At 41.3% G+C, this 27,840-nt stretch overlaps 1 protein-coding gene across 1 annotated transcript in view; it reads left to right on the plus strand.

Moving 5' to 3' along the window:
• Positions 1-27,840, plus strand: part of LOC101406248 (transmembrane O-mannosyltransferase targeting cadherins 1) — a 258,671-nt gene that overhangs the window by 166,453 nt on the left and 64,378 nt on the right. Inside the window, exons 9-11 of the mRNA XM_087442617.1 lie at positions 5,056-5,177; positions 18,546-18,713; positions 26,643-26,756. Of these exons, the coding sequence (XP_087298743.1) occupies positions 5,056-5,177; positions 18,546-18,713; positions 26,643-26,756 (404 nt within the window). The remainder of the gene's footprint in view (positions 1-5,055; positions 5,178-18,545; positions 18,714-26,642; positions 26,757-27,840) is intronic.

A 27,840-nucleotide genomic window follows, 5' to 3' on the forward strand; every position in this document is an offset into this window, starting at 1 on the left:
CTGCTGCAGGGTTGTAATTCGGGACTCAGCCGGAGAATGAGCCTAGCTCTCTGCCCAGCTCAGCAACGGGAATTCAGAACAAACCCCTCCTAAGAGATGAGGCAGTCGGATAACGCCACAGGGGGTTTCAATTGACTAAATGTCTTGTCTTCCTCAATTAAAAAGAACTTCCATAATAGTAGTAATCAGTTATTGAATATTTTAGTAAATTGAAATATTTGAAAAGTTAAAATTGAATTTCAGCGAAGTGAAAGATGTCACTTTTCCTGAGCAGAAAAGTCATGTGATCATGCAAGACTGAGTAGTAATAAGTAGCAATGAAGGGAATTAGAGAGAGAGAGAAGGCATGTACATATCCTGATTAAAAATATCTCAGTACCGTTGGTCAACTCTGCCAGACCCCTATAAGATACTCTTGGATGCTCAAGGACTGAGAACTTTTCAACCCAAATTAATGTTGCAAAAACTGTGTTTCAGAGGGTTACCAAAAGTGTGAGATTTCCTTAGTGGCAAGTCCCTAAAATGGCTCTTGGGGTGCTTGAGAACCCCAGTGCATATACGCAGCTTCCATTGCTCATCTTTCCTATTGCACCACGTATTGGTTGACTAATGATTATATTTGTGCCAGGTAGCTAGATCAGTTTAAACGAGACAGTGACTCCCATCCAGGAAGCCATAGTCTAATGGACAAAGGGGACCCATAAACAGATAAGAAAAGGAGGTCCTAATAAGTAGTCACCCATGCCAGTTGTCAGCTTGGCGAATGCCTTACGCCCAGGGCTGAAGAGAGGAGCTTTACTGTCATCAGCTTGCCTGAAGATTGATAAATTAGATGCAGACAGCTAGAGGCTAGAGCTGCCAAATAAATCCTTAGGAGTGAAATATAACTGTGCTCTACGTAGAACTATGAGAACACGCTCACACCCTAAATGCACTGTACCTGTTTAGAGGTGAGAGGAAATGTGATAATAGTGATGATGATGATCATTATGATAATGGGGCCTGTTCTCTGCCTCTCTGGAAGGGAATAGCGTGCAGTGGATGTTGTCCATGTTGAATGGGGCGGAAAGGAGTCCTGTTCTCGTGAACACACCCACACACTGCTGGCCCCGGAGCACGTGTGTGTACCTTTCTGTGTGTTTGTCTCTGTGTCCTCATCTGTGAGTCGTGCTTTGAAAAGTGTACTGGGAGTAAGAAAGAAGGGGATAAACCAGAAGCTACGAGGCTAGACTTGGGTTCTGGAGCTGGATTTCCTCTGAGGTAATTTTTAGTTCTGACAGAACCACTGTTCTTCCATTAGCTGCTTAGTCAGTTACGTGGCTGTGCTGATGGTGGCTGAGCCACTCTCTGGGCACCCTAAGAGGGGTGTTAAGAGATTTTTACCTCTGCAGCTCGGGGGAATGCTCCTCTGTATCCTCCCAAGCCAGAAAAGAAAAATCAAACCTAATACTTAGCACAGTGAATCTGTTAAACATTTTTCATACAGATGACAATAGATATCAACACTTTTTCTTTTGTTTAACTGATCAACTTAAAATTCACAGAAGTGAGTTAATTTGTCTGAAGAGAACAGTTAATCAGACAAATAACATGTATTGTTAACGGCCGTGTTATTAGCACTTTTAATTCTCATATCTTTTCACCCCCTAATGTAATTTGGAATAAGTAAACTTCCATTTGCCTCTTTTCCTAGAAATGAATTCACTTTGTACACTGGAAAGTGTCACAGATTTTCTCTTTTTCCACCACTCATATTTTGTTTGAGTTTCGTCTAAATCTATTAAGTTGAAATAAGCTATAAATTATTTTAGCCACTTTTGTCACATCCGTGATCCACAGGATACAAAATTGGATTGCTTCCTAGTCTTTCTCATTCTAGGAAATTCAGCCATGTCCATGACATATTTCCCCCAACTTTACAACTTTCTGCTTGGCTGATCGACTTGCAGTTGAAAGAAATATGTTCTTGAATATTTTCTATCTCATTTGACTGAATGGGGAGGAGGGAAGGTGAAGGGTATTATCATGCATTTAATTTGAATAAAGAATAAAGAGTTTGTTCATAATTATTACTTTTCTCGAAATAAAATAACAAAACTTCATTGAGTTTGGTCTCAGCGCCACTGTCTTCAATTGAATGTTTTGAAAAACACGCTGTAAGACCAGACCCTCTGGTAGCAGTACGGAGTGGTGGCCTCTAAGCTCACAACTCCAATAATGTGGACTTTCGCTGGTCAGGAAATCTTTGTGATGATCCAGCACCGCTGAGCCCTGAGCCTCCTTCATCTCATTTTATAGTTGAGGCATGGAAGGGCTAATTATGTGCCTGCTCAACGTGACTGATGATGACGTGTTGGTTGCAGGGCCATAACTTGAATCTAGACATCAACTCCTGGACACTGTTTTGCTTTTTTTTCTAAACATATGGGACCATTTAGTCTCTCCCTGTTGCCTCTAGGTAAAGATCAGCTCCACACAGGGTATACAAGACCCTCAAGATTTGTCACCCACCAACGTGTATAGTTTTATTCCCTGCTTTGTACAATCTGTATCTTCCCCCTGGAATGCACCTAGCTGTGACCACTGCCCCACCAACCACCACCAAATTTGCCTTGCAAGCCATTCATTCATTTTTCACACCCAGATTGTCACCTCCACCAGGAAGCCCTCTCTACCCTCTTCTTTCTCACACCCAGTTTTCTCTTTTGCCTCATCCTTTGTTCAGCAAATATTTCTGAGCACCCACTAAGTGCCAGGCACTGAGCTAAGCACAGATCATGCACAGTGAGCACAACTGACTGCTCCCTACCCTCATGGAGCTTACAGTCTAGTGGAGACATTACAGACAGTAAGCACACAGATAAATACGCAATTACAACTGGGATGATTGCCATGGAAGGAATAGAGGCTGTGCTTGGAGCCTGAAGAACCCATCCCCATGTCCCCAGCAGCAGTGAGCACCTTGGAGATCATGCCCACTGCAAGGGCTCAGCGAATGAGGAGGGAGGCAGGCTTGCAGTTGGGCGTCTGCTGTCACCTCCTTCCAACCTAATGGCTCCTGAAGAGCTCAGTGTTCTCTTGAGTAAAGGACATACGCATATGGTTGCCATAGTGAGGAAGGCGTCCTTTGGTCAGGCGAGAAGGGGTGATGATGCCTCTTTCAGATCCCCAGTGAGGGCTGTTCTCTCATAACCTCAGTGAGGGGCAGAGAGGAAGCTCATTGGCTAAGACACTATCTAAGGACATGGATAATGGCCCAGTTGGAGTTCTGTTTATACCCTTATTCTTCTTAATTCTGTAAGATTAAGAAATGGGGAGTATTAAATTCTCTTTAGAAATGTCTATGGGAAGACACTTGAATACTTTTGTAAAAAGTATTTCAGCTTTTGAAAAGAGTTGAAAGAAGTATTTAACGGTCTCTAAAAAATAAAAGTGCACCTATAAAAAGAGAACGTCAACCCCATACTCAATAATAAGGTCAGAGTTCATGAGGAACACTCGACAAGACACTCGTTCTTGGGGATTTATTTTCAATTTTAGCAAGAAATTCTTGCTCTTGATGTCACAGGATTCTTACAAAGGTGTTTATTCTTTAAATTATGTCAGCTTTAAGTTCTTGAACTGAAATGTACTTTGTAAACCCAAAGTATAATCTAAATTACAAAGATAGCTTTTAAATATAATGAGCTTGCTACTTTTCTCACCTATTTTTTCCTCAATTTTAGTGTGTCATAGAAAATATATTATTGCATCCATTTGAGTTGAAGCCTTGTTATACAAGCTTTATTTTCTTTGTCTATCATCTTTTAATTCTAAAGAGTATGTTTCCTTTAAGTAAAAAGTGGAGATCATCGCTTACAGAACCATTAATTATTTAGGGGAAATATTCCAAATCACATTTGTTCATATGAAATTGCTCTCAGAAATTTTATTACTATGTTGTAGTCAGCAAAACAAAGATTTTAATAAAATTGAGGTGACAAATATCTCAAGATGTTTAAAATCTTTTACTTTGTATACTTAAAGTAGTAGTAGTTGGTATTAGGGAATCTTATTTTTGTTTTTGAAATTCTTTTATTTAGTCTTTTACAATTATTAAAAGTAATAAACTTTTAAAAATGTTCCTAAGAAACATTTAAAACTGTAATATGGAAAGTTCTATTTGGTTTTCTTCTTAAACTTTTTTTAAAAAGAAAAAGTAATACCATCCAATACATTAAGGTTTGTTTTGAATAGGCCTCTCTTCAAATGTGTCCATATGACCATATACACTCAATAGAAATACAAACTACTTTTTACAGTGTCCATTACAACATATTATTAGTAATAAAGAGGAATTTTTTTCTGTTAATTATAGTTGACAGAAAAATCTTTACAAATCAATATATACAATATTAGAGAAAGGTGCTTTGTCAATTTAATGAATTATTGTAGTGAATTTTGATTCCAAAAAATTTCACAGAATAAATACTTGCTTGCTGGCTTAATTTTAAAGGTGCTAAAAACTCCTCAGCTCAAATCATCTCCCTCATTGGTGCCCCAAATTTTACCATTCGCATTTAGTTTCCTTTATGCTAAGCTGTGCTTCTCCTGGTGGGCTTTGTGTGTGGGTTTGTTTCTTTTTTAATGTGTTCTATTTCCGAAAGGACAATAATTCTCCAGGATGCCTTAGTGAGCTTGATTCTCTCCAGCTGCTTTGCTCCCTGGAAACGAGTTCCCTGGGGGGACAGGGATTCTGAAAGGAGCCAGACCAAGAAGCAGTGTTGCTATAGGGCCGCCTGGAACAAAGAGTAATGGTCCCTGATCGTGTTGTACAATTATCAGGTGTTTCTGGGTGGCAAACGTGTGTCAGGGGGACGTGTGAATATCTTGATGTGCCAGGGGGTTTAGCCTGAGGGCTTTCTCTGATGAATTCAGCACACTGATCAAAAGGTTTACCTTGGTCTAATTTAGTCATTCCTTCAATGAGAACTTAAAAATGAAAGAGATGGTTAAATGCTGCCGGAAGTGGAATTAAACCAAAATTAATTTGTCCTTCACTATTGTGTGTTTCAGAGACTGGAGCACAAGGAAGTTTTAGTGGGCTTGTTGTTCCTGGTTTTCCCGTTCATTCCAGCCAGCAATCTCTTCTTCAGGGTGGGTTTTGTGGTGGCCGAGAGAGTCCTTTACATGCCTAGGTAATTATTGCTCACGATTTCCTTTTCACGAGACCTGTCCTCTGTCACCAGCATTGATAGTTCCAGAGAGATAGTCCTTTGCGTGTATAACAGTTAGATCCTTGTGGAGCTAAGGTGTTTATTACCTCAGCTCTAAAGACAGCCACAGAGAAGTCTGGAGGAGATCAAGTTTGCACATTCACTCTAGTTTGCAATGGCTTACCTCCAGGTGAAAGCTCGACAGTTAAATGTGAAATATTGACTGGAGTATATTCAGGATTTTAGCAGCAATCGTTTATGACAATATTTATGTTTTATTAAACATAATGATAGTAATTTTCTAGAAATATTTGTGGATTTGCATAAATTTATTAATTAAGTAGCATAATTGCAATTAACTTCTATCCTCTTCCTTCTTTCTCTCTCCTCTTCCTTCCTTCTTTCTTTGTTCTTTAATTTAAAAATAAGAACAATCTCAAGAAACTTTGTCCTTGAGGAAAAAAATGGTTAAAAATTATAAAGGGCATTCAGAGGCATGTGATTACACAATGCCACTTGGCTCTGAATATTTGAATTATGCTGAAACTTGTCTGTTCTCTTATCTTATTCAAATGTCGTCATTCCAAGGCCACATTTCTTTTCAGATGCCTAGAAATGTCCCTGAAATGGTTCTGCCATTTATCCATTGTGTGACCTTGAGCAAGACATGAAGCTTTTTTGTACCCAGATTTTCTCATTTTTAAAATCAGGATTTTAGTAAACTTCCTAAAATTAAGTAATTTTATGAATGATGTATAAGAATAAACTTTTCTAAAAAGCAATATCATAAATTAAATATTATAAGGAAATCCTTTTTTATCGATTGATATTGAGTTAGAAATTTAAATTTCTTTTAACTTAAATTTAAATAAAATTAATTTAAATATCAACTAATTAAATTAAATTTTATTAGTTGATATTGAGATAGAAATTTAAAAATACATATAATGAGAAATGAATTTCATAACCTTTGATTCCCCACACCCAAACCAAGTATCTAACAGCTTTCTTAAGACTTTGCAGTGTCTTGTTTTGACCTGGTTAAGGAGAGGGCAGCCCTTAATTTTTTTGTGTGTGTCTTCAACACAATTTGGGAAGGAGATTATTTCTTGATAAATACTATTTGATAAGGACAAAAATCCAACACAAATTCTTTGTATTCTATATTGTCTTAAGATAACAGGCTTATGAAGCCTTGCCAATAATAAGGAATTTGAAGGGCAAAAGGGAACATCCATGTCTGTTCTAGATATGTTTTTGCTTAGACAAGTTGAAAGTGGCTTCACCCAGGTTTTCTGTGTAATACTGATGGTTCCAAGTGGAATCTCTATTCATTCCTCATTTAGCAGATATTCACAGAGCACCCTTGTCAGGCATGCTGTACTGGAATCTGAGGCCACAAAAATAAGTGAATCTCAGTTTCTTCCCTCAAGCAGTTTATTAACTGCTGATTAACAGAGTGACATCTTACACTGTACTCATTTAATAGGTCCTAATATTCTTTAAAATAGTATCATAGTCATTAATGCTATTTTAACATTAGTTGTATCAAAACTTTTATCGAACCTTTGTTATATGTCAGTCACTATGCTAAGCATGTTATATTTATTTTATCAGTTAATTGGCACTGTAGGTGGTGGTTCACAGCAGGCCTCTGAGGTCAGAGGGCCTCTGTTGGAATTCTGACTTACACATAAGCATGATGTTCATAAGCCTCAGGTTTTTTATCTGTATAAAATGAAGATAATAGCACCCAACTCAGTAAGATAGTGTGAGCATTAAATGATTGTATAAAAAGCTTAGAAAGTGTTTTGCATTATACATGGTCAATAAATATTAAGTATTATTATTGTTGATATCAGCTCGGTAGGTAGCTGATACCATTATCCCTATTTCACAAAAATAAATCCTGAGCTCTGAGAAGTTAAGTAACATGCCCAAGGTGACATAGCTAGTAGGTGGCGGAGCTAGAATGCAGATCCTTGTCTACTGACAGATCTCTCACCTTCCAGACTATATTGCTTCTCCATAGTAACATCTTAGTATTTTTCTCAATTGAAAAAAAAGAAGGAGAAAATCTGAACACAGTAAAGTACTTTCAGCCCAGCTCCATTTGGTCATCAAGACTTGATACTTCTCAGAGTCCTGAGATCTAAATCCTCAGGAGTCTGGTGTTCTGGGTGACAAAGACTTGCAAGTATAGCAAACTTTTCTAATCCAAATACAGAAGGATAATTTATGAGGAAATAAAGGCAGAGTAAAAGGCTGGAATTTTAAACCAGAGGTTGAAATTTCATTCTTCTGGAAGAGACTCTTAGGTAAACATTATGGAAGCCCATAATACTGTCATCAACCATTTGTGGGGTGTCCTATGTAAAGTAAGGGGTTCCTCTCTCCCAGATAGGTGTGTTCTCCAAACACTCGCAGGATCATGCCAGCTCTGGCTCCTCCTGCTGCCATATCCTAAATAGACCTTTTTCTGACTCCATTTCATTTTATCTAAAATAGACAAAGTTCCTGCATCTGTGCATTGCAGTGTTGACGCTAAGTCATCATTTTGGGGGATTTCTCTTTACTGCCCAGCATCTCCTGGATTAATATCCATATCGTCGCTGTGCCCAGCCAGGCCACTTTCTCCTCCAGAGCTGTAGTCTCGGCAGATGACTATGCCATGTAACAGGGAGATGGAAACCATCTCTACCCCTTAGAGATGTTCCTGGAGGCTGATGAAGAGGTCAGGTCACTAGGCCAGGTCCACAGCTCTGAGCACCCACCTGAGTTTAACTCAGATTTGGGGAGGCTGGGGTTGGAGGAAGCCTAGGAGTTTTTTAGTGAGACGTACCTCTAGTGAATCCCAGTCTTTCTTCACAGTTATCGATGTAACTAACACCACAAGGGAGCTGGTTCACTTATGGCACTGGATTCCACTGTTATCTAAAATTGCACCACTGAAGAGGTCCAGGCTGAGTCAGAAATTAAAGCCTGTCTGGGCAAACTTCTGTGCTATGGCTTTAGAAAGTTTCTAGTGACTTCATCGGAACCAATTTATAAATAGTGACAGTTTTCTTTGAAAATGAGGGACTTCCTACAGAAGAGATTTCCTCAGCAGTGACCAGCTACCCTGTCTCGGTGGAAAATGGTAAGCAGTTGGGCAAAGAGCTGCAGAAGTCTTCCCCAGGGCCGCAGAGAATCTTACAGCGGCTGCAGGCATCCCTTGGAAGGTGTCAAAGCACCAGATGATGTATGTTGCATTTAATAAACCTACGCATTGGCTTTGATGATGATGAAGAACATGTCCTTTTATAGATACAGGGATCTTCTCTGCGTGACTCTCCTTCCGTTATTAACCTTGACAAGAAACAGCCATTTTCCACAGCATTAGTACCCAGGTGCTTTGAGGAAAACATATATACAGTTTACTCACTGGCATTCCTGAAAATACAGATCATCATCTTTATGCAGAAATTCTGTGTTGTCTCAAAAACTTGAGCAAACATTAGGAAAATGAAGTAGAAAGCTCAATTGGTTGTCTTTCTGAGGAAAGTGAACTTCCTACCCATTAAACGTTTGTTTCAAGTTATTATGGAGCCAAATCCTGGCCTTAGATGCTCATCTATGAACACCGCAGAAGTCATGGCCGCTCTCTCTGAAGCCTGGGTGAGTCCCATCAGTCCCAGGGAGCTGATTTGGCCATTTGGTTAAAAAAGCCCAGAATGAGTCAGACCAACAGAGCTCTTTCGTCCTCCATCTTACGCCTAACAATGAACAAGCCACTTAAATCTTCTGGCTTCTGTTCTCCTTCCATCCTAACCTAGAAAGACCCAAAATATCATCTTCCTCTCACTTGTACTTTGAAATCTGTGGATAAAAGAGATAAAAATAGGCTTTTTATTTAGCACTGCATGGCTTTAGGGTCAGGGTTTTACCACCAAAAGAAACTGGAATAATCTTTTCTTCCGGTGATAAATGCCAATTTTGTGGATGTCCTTTTTGAACAAGCAGGAGAGTTTGGGGCTTAAATCATTCTTTCACAGAAATTTTGATCTCTTATTCTTATCTCAAGAGAAGCATATAATTTTGTGGCTCCTTCTTTTGTATTTTTAAAAACCACATCAGAATGTTTCATAAGACTAAAATTTCGTAGAATCAGTGAAGCAGAAATAGTTGTTGAGAGCTCTCAAATAAAGTCTTATAATGTGATCAGATATCCATTCATGTGCCAGATTAAGGATGATTTATTCACTTCAGCACCAAAGAGCAAATTCCTAAGCTACTTCAAGAAAACATGGATGGGGCCTGCCCTGTGGCTTAGTGGTTAAGTGTGCGCGCTCCGCTACTGGCGGCCTGGGTTCGCATCCCGGGCGCGCACTGACGCACCACTTCTCCAGCCATGCTGAGGCCACGTCCCACATACAGCAACTAGAAGGATGTGCAACTATGACATACAACTATCTACTGGGGCTTTGGGGAAAAAAAAAGGAGGAGGATTGGCAATAGATGTTAGCTCAGAGCCCATCTTCCTCGGCAAAAAAGAGGAGGATTAGCATGGATGTTAGCTCAGGGCTGATCTTCTTCACAAAAAAAAAAAAAAGAAAAAAGAAAACATGGATGAGTGGCAAGGAGAAAAGACTAGACAGGAAGCAGTGAAAGCAGAAACAATATTATGGATAGAACTGGTCGAGAATAATTGAGACCACAGGAGAAGCTAAATAACATGTATTTGAGGGAAGAAAGAAAAAAAGTTGCCCTGTTCTTAGAAAGAAATGCCATTTGTATTGTTGTATAGTCCCTAAGCTTATAGACACATAAGACATGGGAAATTGGAAAAAAGATGACTCTCATTCAATTTTGAGAAATATCTTCAAATCATACCTGTCAATTTGAAATGGAATTTTAAATCTTGCACAGGTTGCTATTGAAACAATACTGTAATATTTATTTCTCAGGATGCAAAATGGGAAATGTTACCTCGGAAGAAACACTACCTCTGTTAGCTGATATTAGGATCCATTCTGATTAGCCATCTATGCATAGTCTTCTTCAGAGCTGCTGGAGGAGAGTGATGATTATTTCAGAGTAAATCAAAGTTTTGCCAAATATTAAAATCAGCAGAAAAATTGTTTGATATCAACAAAAACTTAACTTTAGCAAATCCAGTAAGAAGAAGACTGACTAGGAATCAGCACAGCCCAGTCTGTCCCCCACTGCCTGGCAGTCTTGGGGGAATCATTTTCCTATTTGTAAAACCAGAGGGTTGACCCTGCTTAGAAGTTCCCAAATGTTGCTTGGCTCTCCCTGGTCTGTAGCCAAGTTGGAGGGTGAGGGGAGAAAGACAATGTAGTGAGTTTTTCATAAAGTTAAATCTATGCTTTTTTTTTTTCTTTTGTGAGGAGATCAGCCCTGTGCTAACATCTGCCAGTCCTCCTCTTTTTTTTGCTGAGGAAGGCTGGCCCTGGGCTAACATCCATGCCCATCTTCCTCCACTTTATATGGGACGCCGCCACAGCATGGCTTGACAAGCAGTGCATTGGTGTGTGTCCAGGATCCGAACCGGCTAACCCCGGGCCGCTGCAGCGGAGTGCGCGCACTTAGCCACTTGTGCCACCTGGCCGGCCCCTATGCATTTTTACAATTGTGAAATTAAACCATGCCTATATTTTTGGTATTAAAATATCCTTTCTCTTATGACATGATGATGAGAGCAACAGGGGGCACACAACCCTCCGTCAGTTCCTCCCCCACCCAACTCTCCCTTTTTGGAAATTTTACTGGTTTGGGAAATCTAAAACTCCAGTAAACACTGTACTACCTAATCTCTAAGGTCCCTACAGCTCCAAAGTTCAACTGTTTTGTGATTCAAAATAACCGTGTGGGAAGCATGAATTTTTTTTCCCCTAAGATTTTAAACAAAGACTTTGTCATGCTTTGGAATGGGACCACCTATGTCTGCTCAGTTTCAGCAGGATGGGCCCAGGAGGGAAAAGGAGCTAAGTGCCTTGGGAGAAGGCAGGGAAGGAAGGAAATACATCTGCCACAAGGACAGGCTCTCTGAAGGGCCTGGCAGTGGACACCAGAAGTGGTCAGGAGGCATTGGTGTGGGGCTTTGCTGTGAGATAATGGGGTATCCTCATAAGCAGCAGGAATAGGTGATGCCTAGAAGTTCATGCGGGCCAGCAGCCACAAAGCATGCGTGTCAGGAGGAAATGGGGCCCTGGCAACAAGAGCGACACCAGACGTCCCTCTTTAAGGGGCATTAGCTTATTAGGAGAGGTTGCAGTCCGTGAGAACAGGTCAGAATTTGCCTATCCATGTCAAGTCATGGGGAGAGACTTAGGAATTGGGCTGAAGCCTAATATCTAAACAGGGGCTCGAAGCACAAGTAAGATTGCCCACAGGAGTGACTGGTACTGGGCTCAGCATGTTGAGTCCCTCTGTTTAAGGGCAGGGCTGGTAGGTATGGGACAAGGTTGAGCCACCTAGAAGGACACAAGGAACTAGATTTTGAGGGAACCAAGTCACAGGAATAATAGAAAGGCCAGGAACCAGGCAGAGCCAGATACTCAGTCTCTTTGATTTTTAGTTTGATTCTTTGTTTCAAATTCCTGTTGTATAATGCGTTAGAGGGAAAGGAAAAGCAACGTAGGCTTGTCACAGAGCCACCCAACTAAACACCTAGGAGATAGACTGATAGGCAGTTTTCACAGTTATGAGGTCAAGTGCACTGGCCCTCTGAGCATATGTGTGTGTAAGTGTGTGTATGTGCTGGGTAAATTACCCACATCCACTCAATTATTACTCAGTGTTAACTCTGAATTCATTTTTTATGCTTTTCTATCATGGTCATCTTAAAACAACAAGATGCTCTTTTGTCATAACGAGAATGACAAAAGGAAAGGGAAAAATGCTGTGCACCATTACACAGGGAACAATAAAGTGAGGTCACCATATGGTCTGAAGAGAAAGCACGAAGGAAGGATCAGTGATACCTTTGGAAGGGAAAATCCAACATATGGGTAATGAAAAGAAGTAAAGAAGTCTTTCCACCTTAAAGAAGTATTCTACTGCTTTTAAATATGGTGTTTTCCATGTTACTCACCATATTTTAAAAGAAAGCTGCATCTGTCAGGCTTCCCCACTCATCTGCATGTCTCCAGTCCTCAGTGGACAAACCTCCAGTGTCACGCAGTCAGAGGCTTCCTGCTCTTATTAACCTACACTAGGGTTTCAAAAGTCAATGAAAGTTATTCTTCAGAATACCAAGGGGTAAGGATGGGAATATTTGACTTCAATATGTTTGTCTCTTTACTGTTGCTGTGCCAGCTTGAACTGTTCCATCCAGAATTTTGAGACTTCAAGTCAGATGAAGGTGTGAGATCTAGAAGCTAGACCTTGTCCAGTGAGGCCTCCTCTCCAGGGCAGTGTCCAGGTAGGGAGGGTCCTGGGGCTGCACCAGACTGGTGGTCAGTCACCAAGGCATCAGGAGGGTGAGTGCTGTGTGAAGGTCATGACCAGGAAGGGAAGCAGGAGGACTTCGCTGAGGGACTCAACTGAATGTGTTATAAAACTAGAGATTGTAGATCATGGACAAAAATAACAGAACAGACCAATGGTGAGAATGAAGTGAGCTGAGAGGAGGTCGGGGTGCTTGTGGGCTGAAGATCAGTTGGCCAGTCTGTTGTGCTCAATTAATTGTGCTCAGCCCATGGCACAAGGGGAGGATAAGTTTGAACAGTATTTACTAGACTGGAATCATGGCTTTGATATTACAGATCCCTGTGAGTTATCAAGAATGAATGTTTATGTCTGTTAAGTACTAAATGGTGAATAGCAAATGTCTTGTAAACCATGATTTGAAGGTACAATTTAGAGAGTATAATTTGGATTCAGATGAAACTATGGACTAATATAAGTGAAAAATATTGTAAGCTATGCTAGGTAATTGCAAGTCATTATTTCAGTCTACCCTGTGCCAGTAAGGAGATCGGGTGAATCAAAGTCAAAGGAAATCAAAGCAACATAGATGTAGGCATCTCCTTCTTCCCCATCCCTTTTCTTCCTTCTTCTTTAGGTCTACAAACCTCTTCATTTCTTTTCTAACCTCATGTGCTTGAAAGTGAACACCCCTAGCTTAGCAGGTTAGCGTTCTGGACGCAATACTGAAAGAGGTTGTGAAATGCACCTCTGAGAGTGGAGGGGAGAGACTAAAGCATAGATGTCACATAGCCAGTCCCCTGCACTGTCGACTGTGGCTTTGCCTGGAGGGTGTAGGTAGACCTGTGTTGCCATTTCAACCTCCCTTCCATCAAGACCTTTTGTTGTTATTAGTGAATCTATTTCTTTCCTTTTCTCTTGGATTCTGCATAGGGAAATACACTCAAACCCCTGACTTCTTATATGGATTTTAATAATCTTAAAATATCCTCCACACTCTTTTGGAAACCTGGATTGTCTTGCTCTCACCAGGGTTGGGACCACCATTTTATATGTCTGTGTTTTCTCATAGCACTTAGCACAGGAGATACTTCCTAAAAGAGTATTGGAGAGAATTACAGAGCGCTGGACGCATGACACAGCAGATGCCTATGCATCAGGTCTGTGTTAACACAGGGGAGTAGAGGAAGGGACAGCAGCAGCTAGTGGATTGTCCAGTATGTTTTGAAAGTGAAGAAGCTGCACTCTAGAATATGGTGGTTTGTGGAAGAAGAAATGACAGAATTCAGGTCCTAGAGATGGGTGTGCTGTAGGAGAGTAGAGAAGATGGTTTTTCTAACTTTTTGGGAAGTGTTTGGCTTTGGCCAAAAGGCCTCTCAGGCCCAGATGGAAAATTTGGTTGTGACTACTTGGACCAGGCTGAGAGGGAAGGAAGCCAGGCCTGGAGTGAAGGCACCAGCAAGAGGGAAGCATCCATCCCTTGAGTATGGACAGTCCTCCTGGTGATGTCACTGAGGATCTTATCATCTTCAGGCCCAACTTGGATTGATTCATTTTTAAGTTCATCTTAAAAATGTTTCCATTTTAGTTTCCATGTTAGTTTCTGATACCTTCAACTGCAGTGTTCAACTACACTTAGGAAGCAGCCTCTGTGATATGTCCTGTGCTTAGTGCACAAAAATGAATAAAACATTACTCGGTGGTCCTTAAATAACTGGCCTGAACTTCCAAACAGTTAATGCTTTTTTTATGAAGTTGAATACAAAAGCTTCCTCATTATGCATTAATTCACCAAAGAGATTATACCCTGCACTTTCTTCCCTTTCACAAAGATAGAGTAGAGAAAGATTTGAAATGGGTATAAGGGAAGATTTGCTTAAGTGCTTTTTGTCTTTGAGGTCTGTGAATGCACGTTAACATAAATACACGGCTACATATGTCTCTGTATGCGAGTGATTAGCTCCATTCCCCAAGACAGCAGTAGTGCTTCTTAAACGTGCTTTGAAAATGCATCTTGGTCCTGAGCTAAACAAATCGTTCAGTAGCCAGAGTTTGGCTGTCCAGGTTAATGTTTTGCCAAGTGTCAATGGTGTGCAGTCACTCCTTTGTGCTCTGTGTAGAGGTCTCTGGTCAGATTTTCCTTAACCAGATTAACCAGAGCAACCTGGAGCCTGGTTTCATCTCCGAGGCCAGAAAAGTATGTAGTTTCTCATTTGCTTGATTTTCCACTTTCAAAATGAAAACTTGCCCTGCCTCTAGCCATGGAGAGAGCGATTCTCCCCCCTGCTGCCAAGATCTGCATTAAAGCAGATGTTGAAACATGAAATGTCATAATAGAGAAGCATCTTAATCTCTGTGATATTGTGTTTAAGTTTTTAAGAATATGATACTCTCTAAGAAATTTGCAAACCTAAGTGGAGATTATTTTATATGGCTTAACATTTTTAAACCATATGTCAATACAAGGACTTTTGAAAAAGAAATTATCATGATACTTGATAGCAACGCCTGTGCTGAGTGGAAAGGAATGGTGTTCTCCTTCATTTTGGTTATAGCAGAGACCCACAAACTATGGCCCATGAGTGAAATCTGGCCCGCCACCTGTTTTAATAAATAAATTTTATTGGAACATAGCCATGCCCCTTTGTTTACATAGTGCTGATGGCTGCTTTCCTGCTACAAAGATAGAATTGAGTAGGTTGGACAGAAGCCTTATGGCTTGAAATACGTGAAATATTTGCTCTCTGGCCCCTTCCAGAAAAAGTTTGCCGACTCCTGGATTATAGCATAGTGTTAGGGCCGTGGATCTTCTGATCTGACTCTATTACTAGCTTTCTATTTAACTCCTGTAAGCTTTAGTTTCCTCATTTACGAAATGGAGGATACTGAGGATCAAGTTTTTAAATTAGATAGTATATTTAAAGCCAGTACTGTCGTTGTGCCAGGCCCTACAATTATTGTGGACAGGCCCCTATACAGCACTTAGTGTAGTGTCTGGCACTCAATAAACATGTAAACATATGAAGCAGCTAATTATTTTTGCAATCTTCATTATCCTTGTCTTCTGCCGCTTTGTGGCCATGGCTCTGGAGTTGTTGGAATCTCAGTGTTTTCCTTCCCCACTGCTCTGCCAGATGGCAGCCCTGTTTCCTACAAGGAGACGGTAAACGACTTTTGAGATTTCATGAATGGAGGGGTTGGGGAGAAGTAGGTGAAGCTGTATGATAACGTGTGAGAACACAGGAACCAACCAGTCAAGTCAGAACCTCAACAGTAGGACAGCATGTGGAGTGTGGGCTCTGGAATCTGAAGTTGCTGGGTTGATATATTTGCTCCTCTATGTACAAGCTGTATGACCTAATTCAGCAAATCAGTTCACCTTTCTCTCTCCTTCAGCATCTTTGTGGGTTAAACACCAGTAACAGTGCCCCACAGGGATGTGAAGACGAATTGAGCTCATACATAGAAGGTGCTTGGCGTATAAGATGTGCTCAGTCAGTATTTACACTTAGTGGTGCTGCTCTATGAAGGCAAAGTGAGAGAGAGCTGCCCTTGAAGATGTGGGTGTCTGCAGGGTGCACTCCCCATACATTTCAGAACTTCGTTCACATGCCACCTTTTCAGTGAGGCCTTCCCTGACTGCCCATATCAAATCTCAACTTCCTCCCCACCCTGGACACCCTCTTTCTCTTTCCAGCTTAATTTTTCTCCACCGAACATGTCATATTCTGTGTGACATACTGTTTTATCTGCTTATTGGTGTTTATCCCCACCCATGTGAGTTTCATGAGCGTAGGAATTACTGTCTGTCTTGTTCACTGATAAGTTCTTGGTGGCTGTAACAGTGTCAGGTACATAGTTGGTGTTTATTAAATATCTGTTGAGTGAAAGAATGAAGCCCAGAAGGCCTTGATAAGGCCAGAGAAGCACCCTGCTCAGGTACAGTTGACATCCCGCTGGGGCTAGAGGAGCAAATGGCAAGCAGCCTCATGATGTTGAGCTGCCGTGGTGGCCAGTAATGACATCAGCATGATCGGTTGTACAATAACGAGAGATTTTTAGAAAACCTTAATATCTTTTTTTGTGTGTGTGTGTGAGGAAGATCAGCCCTGAGCTAACATCTGCCAATCCTCCTCTTTTTGCTGAGGAAGACTGGCCCTGGGCTAACATCTGTGCCCATCTTCCTCCACTTTATATGGGACACTGCCACAGCATGGCTTGACAAGCGGTGCGTCAGTACGCGCCCGGGATTGAACCCGGTCCACCAGCAGCAGAGCATGCACACTTAACCACTAGGCCACGAGGCCGGCCCCGAAAACCTTAATATCTTAAAGGCCAAACATGGAGAGTTGTGGAAATAGAAAGAGTGTTTTGGTTTTTTATTATTTTTGCACTAATGACTCTATGTTCTGGCATGTGCAAAGCCTCTGCAAGGTACTTGTGGCAATCAAATCCAGTGACTAGGGTAGGGGGTTCAGGGGCCCAGGCCTCCTTAGCTCAAACCATCGTCCCCCCGTGGTGGGTGGGGTGGTGATTCCCTTTGGCCAAAGAGTGAACCCTAAAACATTAGGGAGCTGGACCAACTGACTTATGGGACTTGAAGTATGAAATTAGATCTCTAACTTGAATTGATTTGAATTGATTCCCAGGGTCTTGAAGTCAGACACCTCCAATGCTTCTTTCTTGTTTTTCTACCCTTGATACCAAAGCACAGACATTTAGGAAGGTGACCAGAAGGAAAGTAGAGAGATGTTTCTTTTGAAGGAGGTGTGTTTAGAAATGAGAATATTCAAGTGTTTCCTTTTACAAAACCAACCTATTTCACTAGACTGGAGTTCCTTCAGGGTAGGGACTGTGTTTTATTCATAATTGTATTTTTAGTGCCCGGCATATTGCCAGTCACAGAATAGAGAGAGTCAATAAATAATTGAACAAGTAAGTGGGTTATATTAATTTTGGGCTTCTTATAGCATTAGTGTCTGACTAATGTAGGATTTCTTTACACAAGCTTGCTTCATTCTTAAAATATTCTGTAATAATTTGTAGTTATCATCTTTGGGAAGAAGTGAGTTTGACTAAAATGCACACAGCGATAATGGTTACAACTAAATGTTGGTGTTTTTCTGAGGCCAGTTGGCAGGCAAGAAGCATCTCTGTGGGTGTGTAGATGATGCTAAGGGACCATGTTCCATCCACCAAGCCAAAGGCTTTTAGAGATGTGATATTGACATGCCAAAGTCCCACTCAGATAACATGAGGGATTCTTCATGTCTGTTTGGAAAGCTGGGCCAGAGTCAGCAAGAGAATCGTATCAATACAGCTTGTCTGTGATAAGCTCCAAGCTGCAAGGCTCAGGAGTTGGCCTGTGGGTAATTTCCCTTCAGCGTAAGGACTTTGGCCAGAGTGGGGATGTACTCGGTGGCACATCCCCGGAGACAGAAACCAATGCCCCTTGGTAACCAGCATCCCTCCCAGGACCTGATGGGGAGCTCTCGAGGACTGTCTCCCACAGAGCTGTGATGGGACCTGCTGCAGCACAGAATCCAAATTTGGACACATGGTGCCAATAGGGTCATACAATGACAATAAAATGAGGGAGCGTGGGTCAGAGGGTCCATTCAGGACCCAACAACATACATAAGGGACCTCTCATGATGCCTGAGCCTCTGAAATCCAGGGCAGTTTGAGCCTACAAGATGAACCTATTACCTTCCAAACAAATGTTAAAGAACTAGCCCATGTGCTGGTGGAGCCCACTGAAGAACTAACATGTAGATGTTGTGTAAGATAGGGGAGTTTATATTTGTTCCTCTATCACAGGACAAGCTTTATTTGAAAGTCAGGTATACGGGATAGAATGCTCAGGGCGCCTCCACTGCACTACCAAACTAATCCTTCTTCTCCCACCCTGTTTTCCAGCATGGGCTACTGCATCCTTTTTGTGCACGGACTGAGCAAGCTCTGCACTTGGCTGCGTCGATGTGGGGCCATGACCCTGACTGCGTCCACCGTGCTGCTGCTGCTGCTTTTCTCTTGGAAAACTGTGAAACAGAACGAAATTTGGCTGTCAAGAGAGTCCCTGTTCAGGTATGATTAGATGGATACAAGTGATCTCTTCCCATTGATTTCTTTGCTTACATATTTGTTTCCAAACAAATGTGGTAACATGGGTCTGGTAATATTTATTTATTAATCCAGAAAAATTTTTTAGTGAAGTTTTAAATGGAAAATGTAATTTTATTTTGGGTCGTAACTTTAGTTTTTAAAGTGGTATTGTATAAAGTTTTACAGGAGTTCTTTCTAAGTGAATTTATGAAAATATGGCTCATGGGAAGGTTTCGGGTTCTGTGAATTGAGATGGAAACAGTCTTAATGATGAGCTGGGCTGTGAAATCAGCTATAAGCAAAACAAAATGATAAGCCTAATTTCACTGTTCAGACAAGTGTACGGGAAAGGTGAGCACACAGCTAAAAGAAAGAGAAATGTAGTACATTTTCTTTAGAATATTCCAGGATATTAAGTTGTGATCTCTGATAATAGTTGCTTTATTATGAACATTCATTGTGAACGGGAAAATAAAAGACTTTTTCATCTCCTGGCAGATTTTTGTGTGGTGTGGAAGCTGTTTCTGAATATAACAATGTCAGCTTAGAGCCCTAAACTTGTCCTCAAGTATAAACATTCTTGGGCCTGTGGCTCATCATACAATGTCTGTGGGGCTTAGTCTGTCTCACTAATGCCACAGCGCTGCCACCCTTCACTTGGGCTCCCCTGGCACTGCCACACCTGGCATCTCAACTCCCAGGGATCCGCAGTCTGTGCCCCCTGCAGCTTCTGTCCTCACTTGTGAGCCAACTGGCCAATTCAGTCAACACGGGTTTTACTTGCTCCCCTGCTCAGCTGGTACCCAACACTTGTTCTCCAGAGGCAAACTACTGACAGAGTTGGGATCGCTTGAAAAAAAGCAAACATATTGGAAGAGTCTAGGAAAGTGCACGGAATTGAAGGACAGGTGAAGAACCTGGCATGTAGCAGACAGGACACTGGCGTCCGGGTACTCTGTCTTGAGCGCTCTCACAGGAACAAATGGGTAAACTTATACCAATTTTTCCTATCTTCACATCAAAATCCTGGAAAAATAAAGCCCTCTGGCTGAGCTTGAGCCTAGGTTATGTGCCTGCTTGTCCCCACCAGGGCACTGAGATGACTGATGTGCCAGAGAAGCTCCTCTGACTTCCATGGCGGGAGTTCGGGCAGGCAGAGCACCCTGGGGTTCCACTGAGGCTCCACAAAGGGAAGCAAGAGGGAACTCCCCATGGGAAATCCAAGTACTGTGGGAGGGGTACAGACTGGCTGCCAAAAATGAGTGAATGATTGAATAAACAAATGTTCAAATAAGACAAATGTTGTGTGCACTCTTCTACTATTTTAAAATAATATATCTGGTTTTGCTACTTAGCAATTTAACTTTTTTTAATAGAAAAAAAATTAGTTGGGCCTGCATGTCTTTTTAGTTTATTTATTATTGCTATATCATTGTCATCATTATTGTTGTCATCATCGTTATTTCGATGGGTACTGTAGGGACCAGTTGCCGTATAAGCGGTTTTTTGTGTGGATTTTGTTTTATGACTTTTTTTCACTTTTAGGCTTCAGATCATGTTCAGTCTCTGTCGTACCTTCAATGCAGTTCTCACACACCGCAGTGGACTTGTTCCCTGTTACTATCCAGGGCTGAGGTGATTCTGTAAACACAGGCATTGAAGTCCAGTAATATAACTTCCTCCTAGTCTCTGCTGGCTTTTTTTTTTCTTTTGCTTTCAATAGTCAGTGCTCTTATGAGAAATGTTAAAATGGTTCTGCCCTGTGTTAAACCCTTTCCTTGAGTAAAGATACTAACAGTGGTTTTGTCTTCTAATGATGTTTACTACTTAATCAGAGCAACTGTGGGGATGGGTTTTGGCAGGCAGCAGTTTATTTCAAGGATAACAAGTTAGCGTTCAAACGCTCTACAGCTGATGCCAGCAATTTAAAAAAAGAAAAACGGGTCGGCCCGGTGGCGCAAGCGGTTAAGTGTGTGCGCTCCGCTGCGGCGGCCCGGGGTTCGCTGGTTCGGATCCTGGGCGCGCACCGACGCACTGCTTGTCAAGCCATGCTGTGGCGGCGTCCCATATAAAGTGGAGGAAGATGGGCATGGATGTTAGCCCAGGGCCAGTCTTCCTCAGCAAAAAGAGGAGGATTGGCAGATGTTAGCTCAGGGCTGATCTTCCTCACCAAAAAAAAAAAAAGCTTTTTGACCTTGCACCTAGAGGCTTCTGTTCTTTTAGATACAAGGATGTAGTAAGTGAACAGTTGATTACTAAAATACAACCATTCCACATATGGGCTTAAAGAGACTTTGTGTCCTGAGAGACCTTTGATGATCAAATGAAATTTTGTTTATAAATCAAAGTTATCAATAGTTTTTAGAAAACTTTGTTATAATTTATCTATGTCCTGAGAAAACTTTTAAGAATCTGAGACTTTAAGAATATTCTTTTCCCTTTATGACCAGATGTTGTTTGTATTCATCTGTGCTGAGTAATCTCCAAATCAGTTGAACAAACATTTACCAAGAATCTATGAAGCAAGATAGCGTTAGTGGGGTCTGGTGTTAGACTTCCTGGCTCCACTCCAAGTCTCATCGTTTAATAGTTGTGTGATCTTGGGGCCGGCCCCATGGCTTAGCGGTTAAGTGCGTATGCTCCGCTGCTGGCGGCCCGGGGTTTGGATCCCAGGCGCGCACCGACGCACCGCTTCTCTGGCCACGCTGAGGCCACGTCCCACATACAGCAACTAGAAGGATATACAGCTATGATGTACAACTATCTCCTGGGGCTTTGGGGGGAAAAAAAAAATAGTTGTGTGATCTTGAGCAAGTTACTTAATCACTCCATGCCTTAGTTTCTTCATTTTAAAATTAAAAATATAATAGTGTTTATCTCCTGGATGTAGTGTAAGAATAAAAGAGTATGTGAAAGATGTGTAGGACAGTGTCTGGCAAATGGTAAACACCATGTAATGTTTTCACATTATTGCTATGCACTGTGTTCCAGGATATGAAGTGGAGGAAAGAGAGATTATCTGTAGGGGAGCTGGAAGTCTGCATGGGAGTGAGATACATGAACACATTTCAATATAATGTAGCAAATGGTAGACAGTGATAGGCTACAGGACGCTGTGTAAGTGCAGGCAAGTGACTAAGACCAACCCAGGCCTTTAAAGACTATTCTCTTGTAGGCCTCGGCTGAGTATGGAAGGATGAGAAAAACCTAAATTAGCTGTGAAGGCCCAAACCTGGAGCTGGCCAAATTGAGTAAGACAAAGTTGTAATACTCCTACAGAAGCTGATGTCCTTGGCAGAGGCCTGTTTCAGTTTTCTTCCCTGTTCCAAACAATAAACCCATTGACCATCCCTAGGATGGATGGTCTCATTGAGGCCTCTCTAATTATGTGGAGTGGTTTTGCTTGGCAATACTATCAACAGTCTTACAGAATATCTTAGGACAGACTTTTGTGTTGGAGAAAAATCCAAATTTCAGTCAAGTCCCATCCTTTCCAGCCGAGGCCTTCTCTCACAAAACAGATCCCACTGTGAGGTGTATTTTTAGGAGATACAGATGGAGGGCCCCCTCGCAGCTTTGTATGTCTATTGGCAAAAACCTTACACACAACAACAGAAGAACCCAGCACTTGTGTCTCATCAGAGGCCCAAAGATAGGAATTTGTCCAAGCTGAAATAGCTGTTAAGAGAAGGAGCCAGGATTTGAACCCAAATCTGGCATAAAAGGCAAAGAATATATAAACTATGCCACACCTATTTTTTATCTTATATTTTCTAAATTAAGCTAAGCCCAGTATAAACAGAGAGAGAAAGAGAGATGTTCATCATCATGGCTGCAAGGTATATTTTCTTTAATTCTCATAACAAGAAACAATGCTGATATCTTCACCTGAGAAGAGCATAACTGCATAGCTCCACCTGGGCCTAGTGACAGCCCAGAATCTTACATTTGTTTGGAGTAAGTAATACTGTAATAACACAATTTGATAAAACCTCCGCCACCACCCCTCTCCCCAAATCTTCGAAGTACTTGGAAAGACAGAGAGAGCCTATATTCTTTTGCATCCAGTTCAGGGTCTCTCTGAATCTATTCATGAACTGTTTAAGTGACCCATGGACCACTGATTAAGAATTTATGGCCTAGATCCTCCTCATCCTCTGTAGGAAACATATTTCTCTTAACTCCTCTCTGAATTGCTGAGCCAGAGAGATCAGCAGACCTTCCAGGGCAGAAAATATAGACTAGGGATTGGCCAATTCTTTTGTAAAGGGACAGAGAGTAAACATTTTAGGCTTTGTGGGCCATTCAGTCTCTTGCGACTGCTCCACTCCGCTGATGTCTCAGGAAAGAGGCCAAAGACAGTAAGTAAACACGTTGACTGTCTGTGGCCCGCAAGGCCGTAATTTGCTTACCAATGATATAAACTTTGTGATAGTGAAATTCTAAGTTACTAGTGTCCTGTGGTGCCTTTTTGGTTTAGCACCAAATGTTGATCAACTTCAGGATGATTCTGACCATATATTGGCCTTGCTTGAAGTCTCTGCTCAACTGCATACTAGGTCTGTAACCTGAGAAAAAAGTCTGAATCTCTCTGAGCTTCACTTTCCTCATCTATAATATGGGAGGTACAATAATACTACCCATCTGGTAGGCTATTGAAGGGATGAAATGAGATAATCCATGGAAATGGGTACTTGGCTCAGCGCTTGATTCAAAATAAGTACTATGGGGCTGGCCCCGTGGCTTAGCAGTTGAGTGCGCGTGCTCCGCTACTGGCGGCCCGGGTTCGGATCCCGGGCGCGCAGTGACGCACTGCTTCTCCGGCCATGCTGAGGCCATGTCGCACACACAGCAACTAGAGGGATGTGCAACTATGACGTACAACTATCCACTCGGGCTTTGGGGGAAAAAAAGGAGGAGGATTGGCAATAGATGTTAGCTCAGAGCCAGTCTTCCTCAGCAAAAAGAGGAGGATTAGCATGGATGTTAGCTCAGGGCTGATCTTCCTCACACAAAAAAAATAAATAAATAAGTACTATGAGTACCGAAGTGTGGCATTGTGAAAGCTCAGGTTAAGGCAGGTCAAATTGAGGAGAACCACAAATTCTTCTTACTTTTCTTTCCTGTTAACCTCTGGCTGGACGCTCCTTTTTTTTTTTTTTTTTTCAAACTGTTTATTTTCTACTCAAGAATTTGGGGATGGTTCTCCTGACCTATTGTCCAGCGAGCTACCAAAACAAATTGATGTTCTGCAAACTTGCAGATACACCCTATAGAAGTGGCTTTTTTGTTATTTCTGTAATTTTTCAAGTTTTCTGCCAATGAGAGGTGTGAGGGAGAAATACGAAGTACGTGAATTAAGGTCCTGAGTTGAAAGGGGGATTTTTATGCATAATCGTTATTGTAATTATTAATAGGGTTTGGGATCCAGCGGTATAATATATGAATACTACATTTCCTGGTGGAGTAAATATGTGTAAAAGCCACACGTTTCCATTGAAACAGTTGGGATTACTAAATCATAGCATCGAGAAAGCAAACTGAGGAGACAGCTGCGGGGGGAGAGCAGCCTGGCCAATTATAGCTATGTGGAAAGTTTTGCCTTTGGCCAGTTGTTTATTTTCCTTTTTTCACAAACTGTTCGTTGTAAAATGAGAGACTGGAAAAACATAGCAGAAAAATATCACAGAGAGAACATAAAGGTCAAAAACAACAATGGGAAAAGCAGTGTGTTCTTAGGATTCAGTTACTCCACCCACGTCTGCTTGCCTGTTAGGAATATTATTACTTCCTCTTGCCATCACTGAACAATGCCCTGGTCTTAGCGAGGACCATGTTTCCACGGGCGTAATTGTCTATTCCTTGGGTGAAACGTAAATGAGAGCAGCTGTGCTAATCTCACAGAGGGAAGGATCAATTCCTATACATATGCCAGTTATAGCGATGCTGAAATCAAAGTCATCTTGAAAACCTATCAGTTACCATGCACTGTTTAGTTCTGGATAGAAAAATCCGAAATTTTCCTGGATAGAAATTGGATTTTTTTTTTAAGCCATTGCTATCACTCTGACCCAGATCCTGCCCCTGTGACTAAATTCACTTTGGGTAATGTCCTTTTTAAATATTATATTAAAATCCTACTTCTGTTTAGCAGCTGAGGGGCCTCACTATAGGGTGATTGAAGGAAATTGATGGTTTCACTGGAGCACCCCAATGTCAGCATTTGTAAATCTTTTGTCTTGGATCAATCAGTTTCCACTAAGAGGATTCCTCCAATCTCCTCCCTGCAGGTCCAATCTTGGCTGCCAGTATTCAGAGAGGAGGAAGGAACTGGGGGGATCCCAACATTCGGAAAACAGATTTACACTGAATCTGCTTTTGAGGCACAGCTCTTCCTCCTGACCTCAGCTGTACCTGTTGTTCCTGAGTGCGGGGTCTCTCTGATTCAGCTTTTCTAGAGAGCAAACCCCTTGCCTTCTGCTGGGATGGGGAAAGAATAGTTGAAAAAAGTCACCTGGATGTGCAGGGTGGGAACTGGAGCTTTGGTGTAACTGCTCCTGACACAGATTTACAGTCAATCTGTTTTCAGCCACACCCTACGGAAAAAAATTTCTGGCTACCTGTGGTTCCTTTGAAATCACCGAAGCAGCCATATGGAAGTTTGGAGTCTGTTGCTTTAGGATGATCTGGTGCCCTTGGGTTGGTCTCTAGCTTCCCTCTCACTGCCTGTGAATTCTCTGCCCTGCAGAGTTCCTCAAGCGCCCAGCCAGTGGACTTGAAGTGGGGTAGTCTTTGCTGGTCCTACAAGCTGTTATTTCAACACAAGTTCAGCAAGGGTTACAATGCCCTAACATATTTCCCCAAGGTTTTAAAACTTTGTATGAAATTGCCCTATTAATCTTACCTTTAAAATTAAATTATATATTAATAATTAAAAATTAAATGAAAATATATTATCTGAGGTAGTGCATTAAAGTGCAATTGCCCAGAAACTGGGTTGTCATCCTTTCCTTTTCCTTTCTCTCATCAACTCTCATCAACCGCATTCCACATTTAGTCCATATAAGTTCTAGGCGTTTTCTTTTCAAATAGCCCTTAAAGCCGTCTACTTTCATCATTCCCCCTGCCAGCACCTCCTGGCAGGTGAGGGAACAGGGACTCTAGAACCAGACTCCTCTCTGCCACTTACCAGCTGTATGATCTTGTGCAGAGTAAGTCTGTGAGGCAGCCACAAGTGACAGGCTGAGCCTCTCCTGCCCCCGCCCCCTCCTGTGTCATCTTCAAAGCTTTGGTGTCACTCTCTAGCGGCTCCCCAGGTATTTTGTTATAGCAGCCCAAGCAGTATAATACAATAACCATTTAAGCAAGGTTTTTAACCTTTCTGAGCAAAACCTCATTTCCTTATCTGCAACCTGTAGAATAATTATACCTGCATTTATTTAAAAAAAAAAATAGCCTAGGCTTACTACATGGGCAATGTTAAATTCCAGTAAAACTTAGTAGGGAGGCCAGTCTACAGTCATCCCTCTTGTAATGATTTATTTTTGTAGACAATCTCAATTAAAAAAAAAAAAAGGAAGGCTATAAGTGAATGAAGGAAGGAAAAAACTGAATTAACCTGAACACGCAGGGTTGTTCTCCAAAGAATTATCCTTCACTAGGTCCTGCCACCTCTGCTTCATATGCAGTTAGCATGTTTGTTTAGTTGTGCACAGCTGTGCACTGCCTTCACTGTTTTCCGTAGAAGCATGTTCTATAACTCGTATAATTCACATATTTTGGAAGACTTGGCTTAGATGGATAGAATCGACATTTCAAATGTAGGTTCATGAAACTGTGAGTAGAATGTAAAGGAAACCGACAACATTCCTATAAATAGTACTTTTTTTTTTTTTAATTTATTAATTTTAGGTCTGGAGTTCAAACTTTGCCCCACAATGCCAAGGTTCACTACAACTACGCCAATTTCCTGAAGGACCAAGGTCGGAACAGGGAAGCAATCTACCACTACAGAACAGCCCTCAAGTAAGTGCCATACTGGTGTCTGTTGTGATTTTCAGGCCCTTGTTTATTTCACTCACCCTCCCAATAAATGGGGGGTTTGTTTGTTTCTCTCGACAATCAACATCTCCATGAAGGTGGTATATATGTTGGACTCCAAGTCTTTTGGCTCAGTGTTCAATTACGTTACAAATGTGGTAACTCTATCTTACTTCTCTTGTAAAAGTTTCCATTGCTACACATTACACAATGAAGTGACGCTCAGTTTAACAACTATATGCAGGCAAACAGGAGTTGGTTGTCAAAAATATACTCATAAGTTCTCAGGATATTTACTCCAATGACTTCTTCCCATTCTAGGCTTCTACTGTTTGAAAGGATTTATCTGAAGACATTTGAGTATAGAAATGAAATACCCTGATAGTTGTATTAAATAGAGAAAAAATGAGAAGACGCTTGATTACCATGTTGGGAATATGTTGGGAATATGTTAATAAGGTGTGTGTATACATATATGTTTTATATATATAAACAGCCCTGTCATTCTTCTTGTACTCATCCACTGAAAGAGAGTACACCAAACATGGCTTTAGATATGACTTAACAGAAACTAAAAATTTAAGTTCTGCTTTACCAGCAGTAGCCTGTATTGATCTTACGTATCTTTTAAATTGCAACTCTGACTTACAAGATGATCTTCTCTAAAAGATCCCAGATAATAAATGTATTTAACCTGGAACATGTGGAGACATGATAACGAAACAGTCGCAGAATCTCCAAATGTGGGCAAAATACAGCAAGGTGAATCCTTTCTTTTATCGAGTACTGTGAGGCTCACAGAAGCTTTTTGAAGAGGTTTCCATGCCCCTACAGATTGTCCCACATTTGGTTGAATTTTCTGGGACATACTTAAAATGTGTATACCAAACAAATCATACATTTCACTGAAGCACCTACTAGGAGTGTCTCAAAGCTTAGTCATTCTTAAAGTAAAACTGACCTGATTTTTAAAAATTATCCTTTTGAACAGTGTTCTACATAAATATGTTGTTCATCAACCAAAATCTTTTAGACTTTAGCACCTGTTATTTAATATTCAGTATGGCAA

This window comes from Ceratotherium simum, chromosome 17 (genome assembly GCF_057802395.1).
Source record: "Ceratotherium simum simum isolate JZ-2026a chromosome 17, ASM5780239v1, whole genome shotgun sequence".
Lineage (NCBI taxonomy): Eukaryota > Metazoa > Chordata > Mammalia > Perissodactyla > Rhinocerotidae > Ceratotherium > Ceratotherium simum.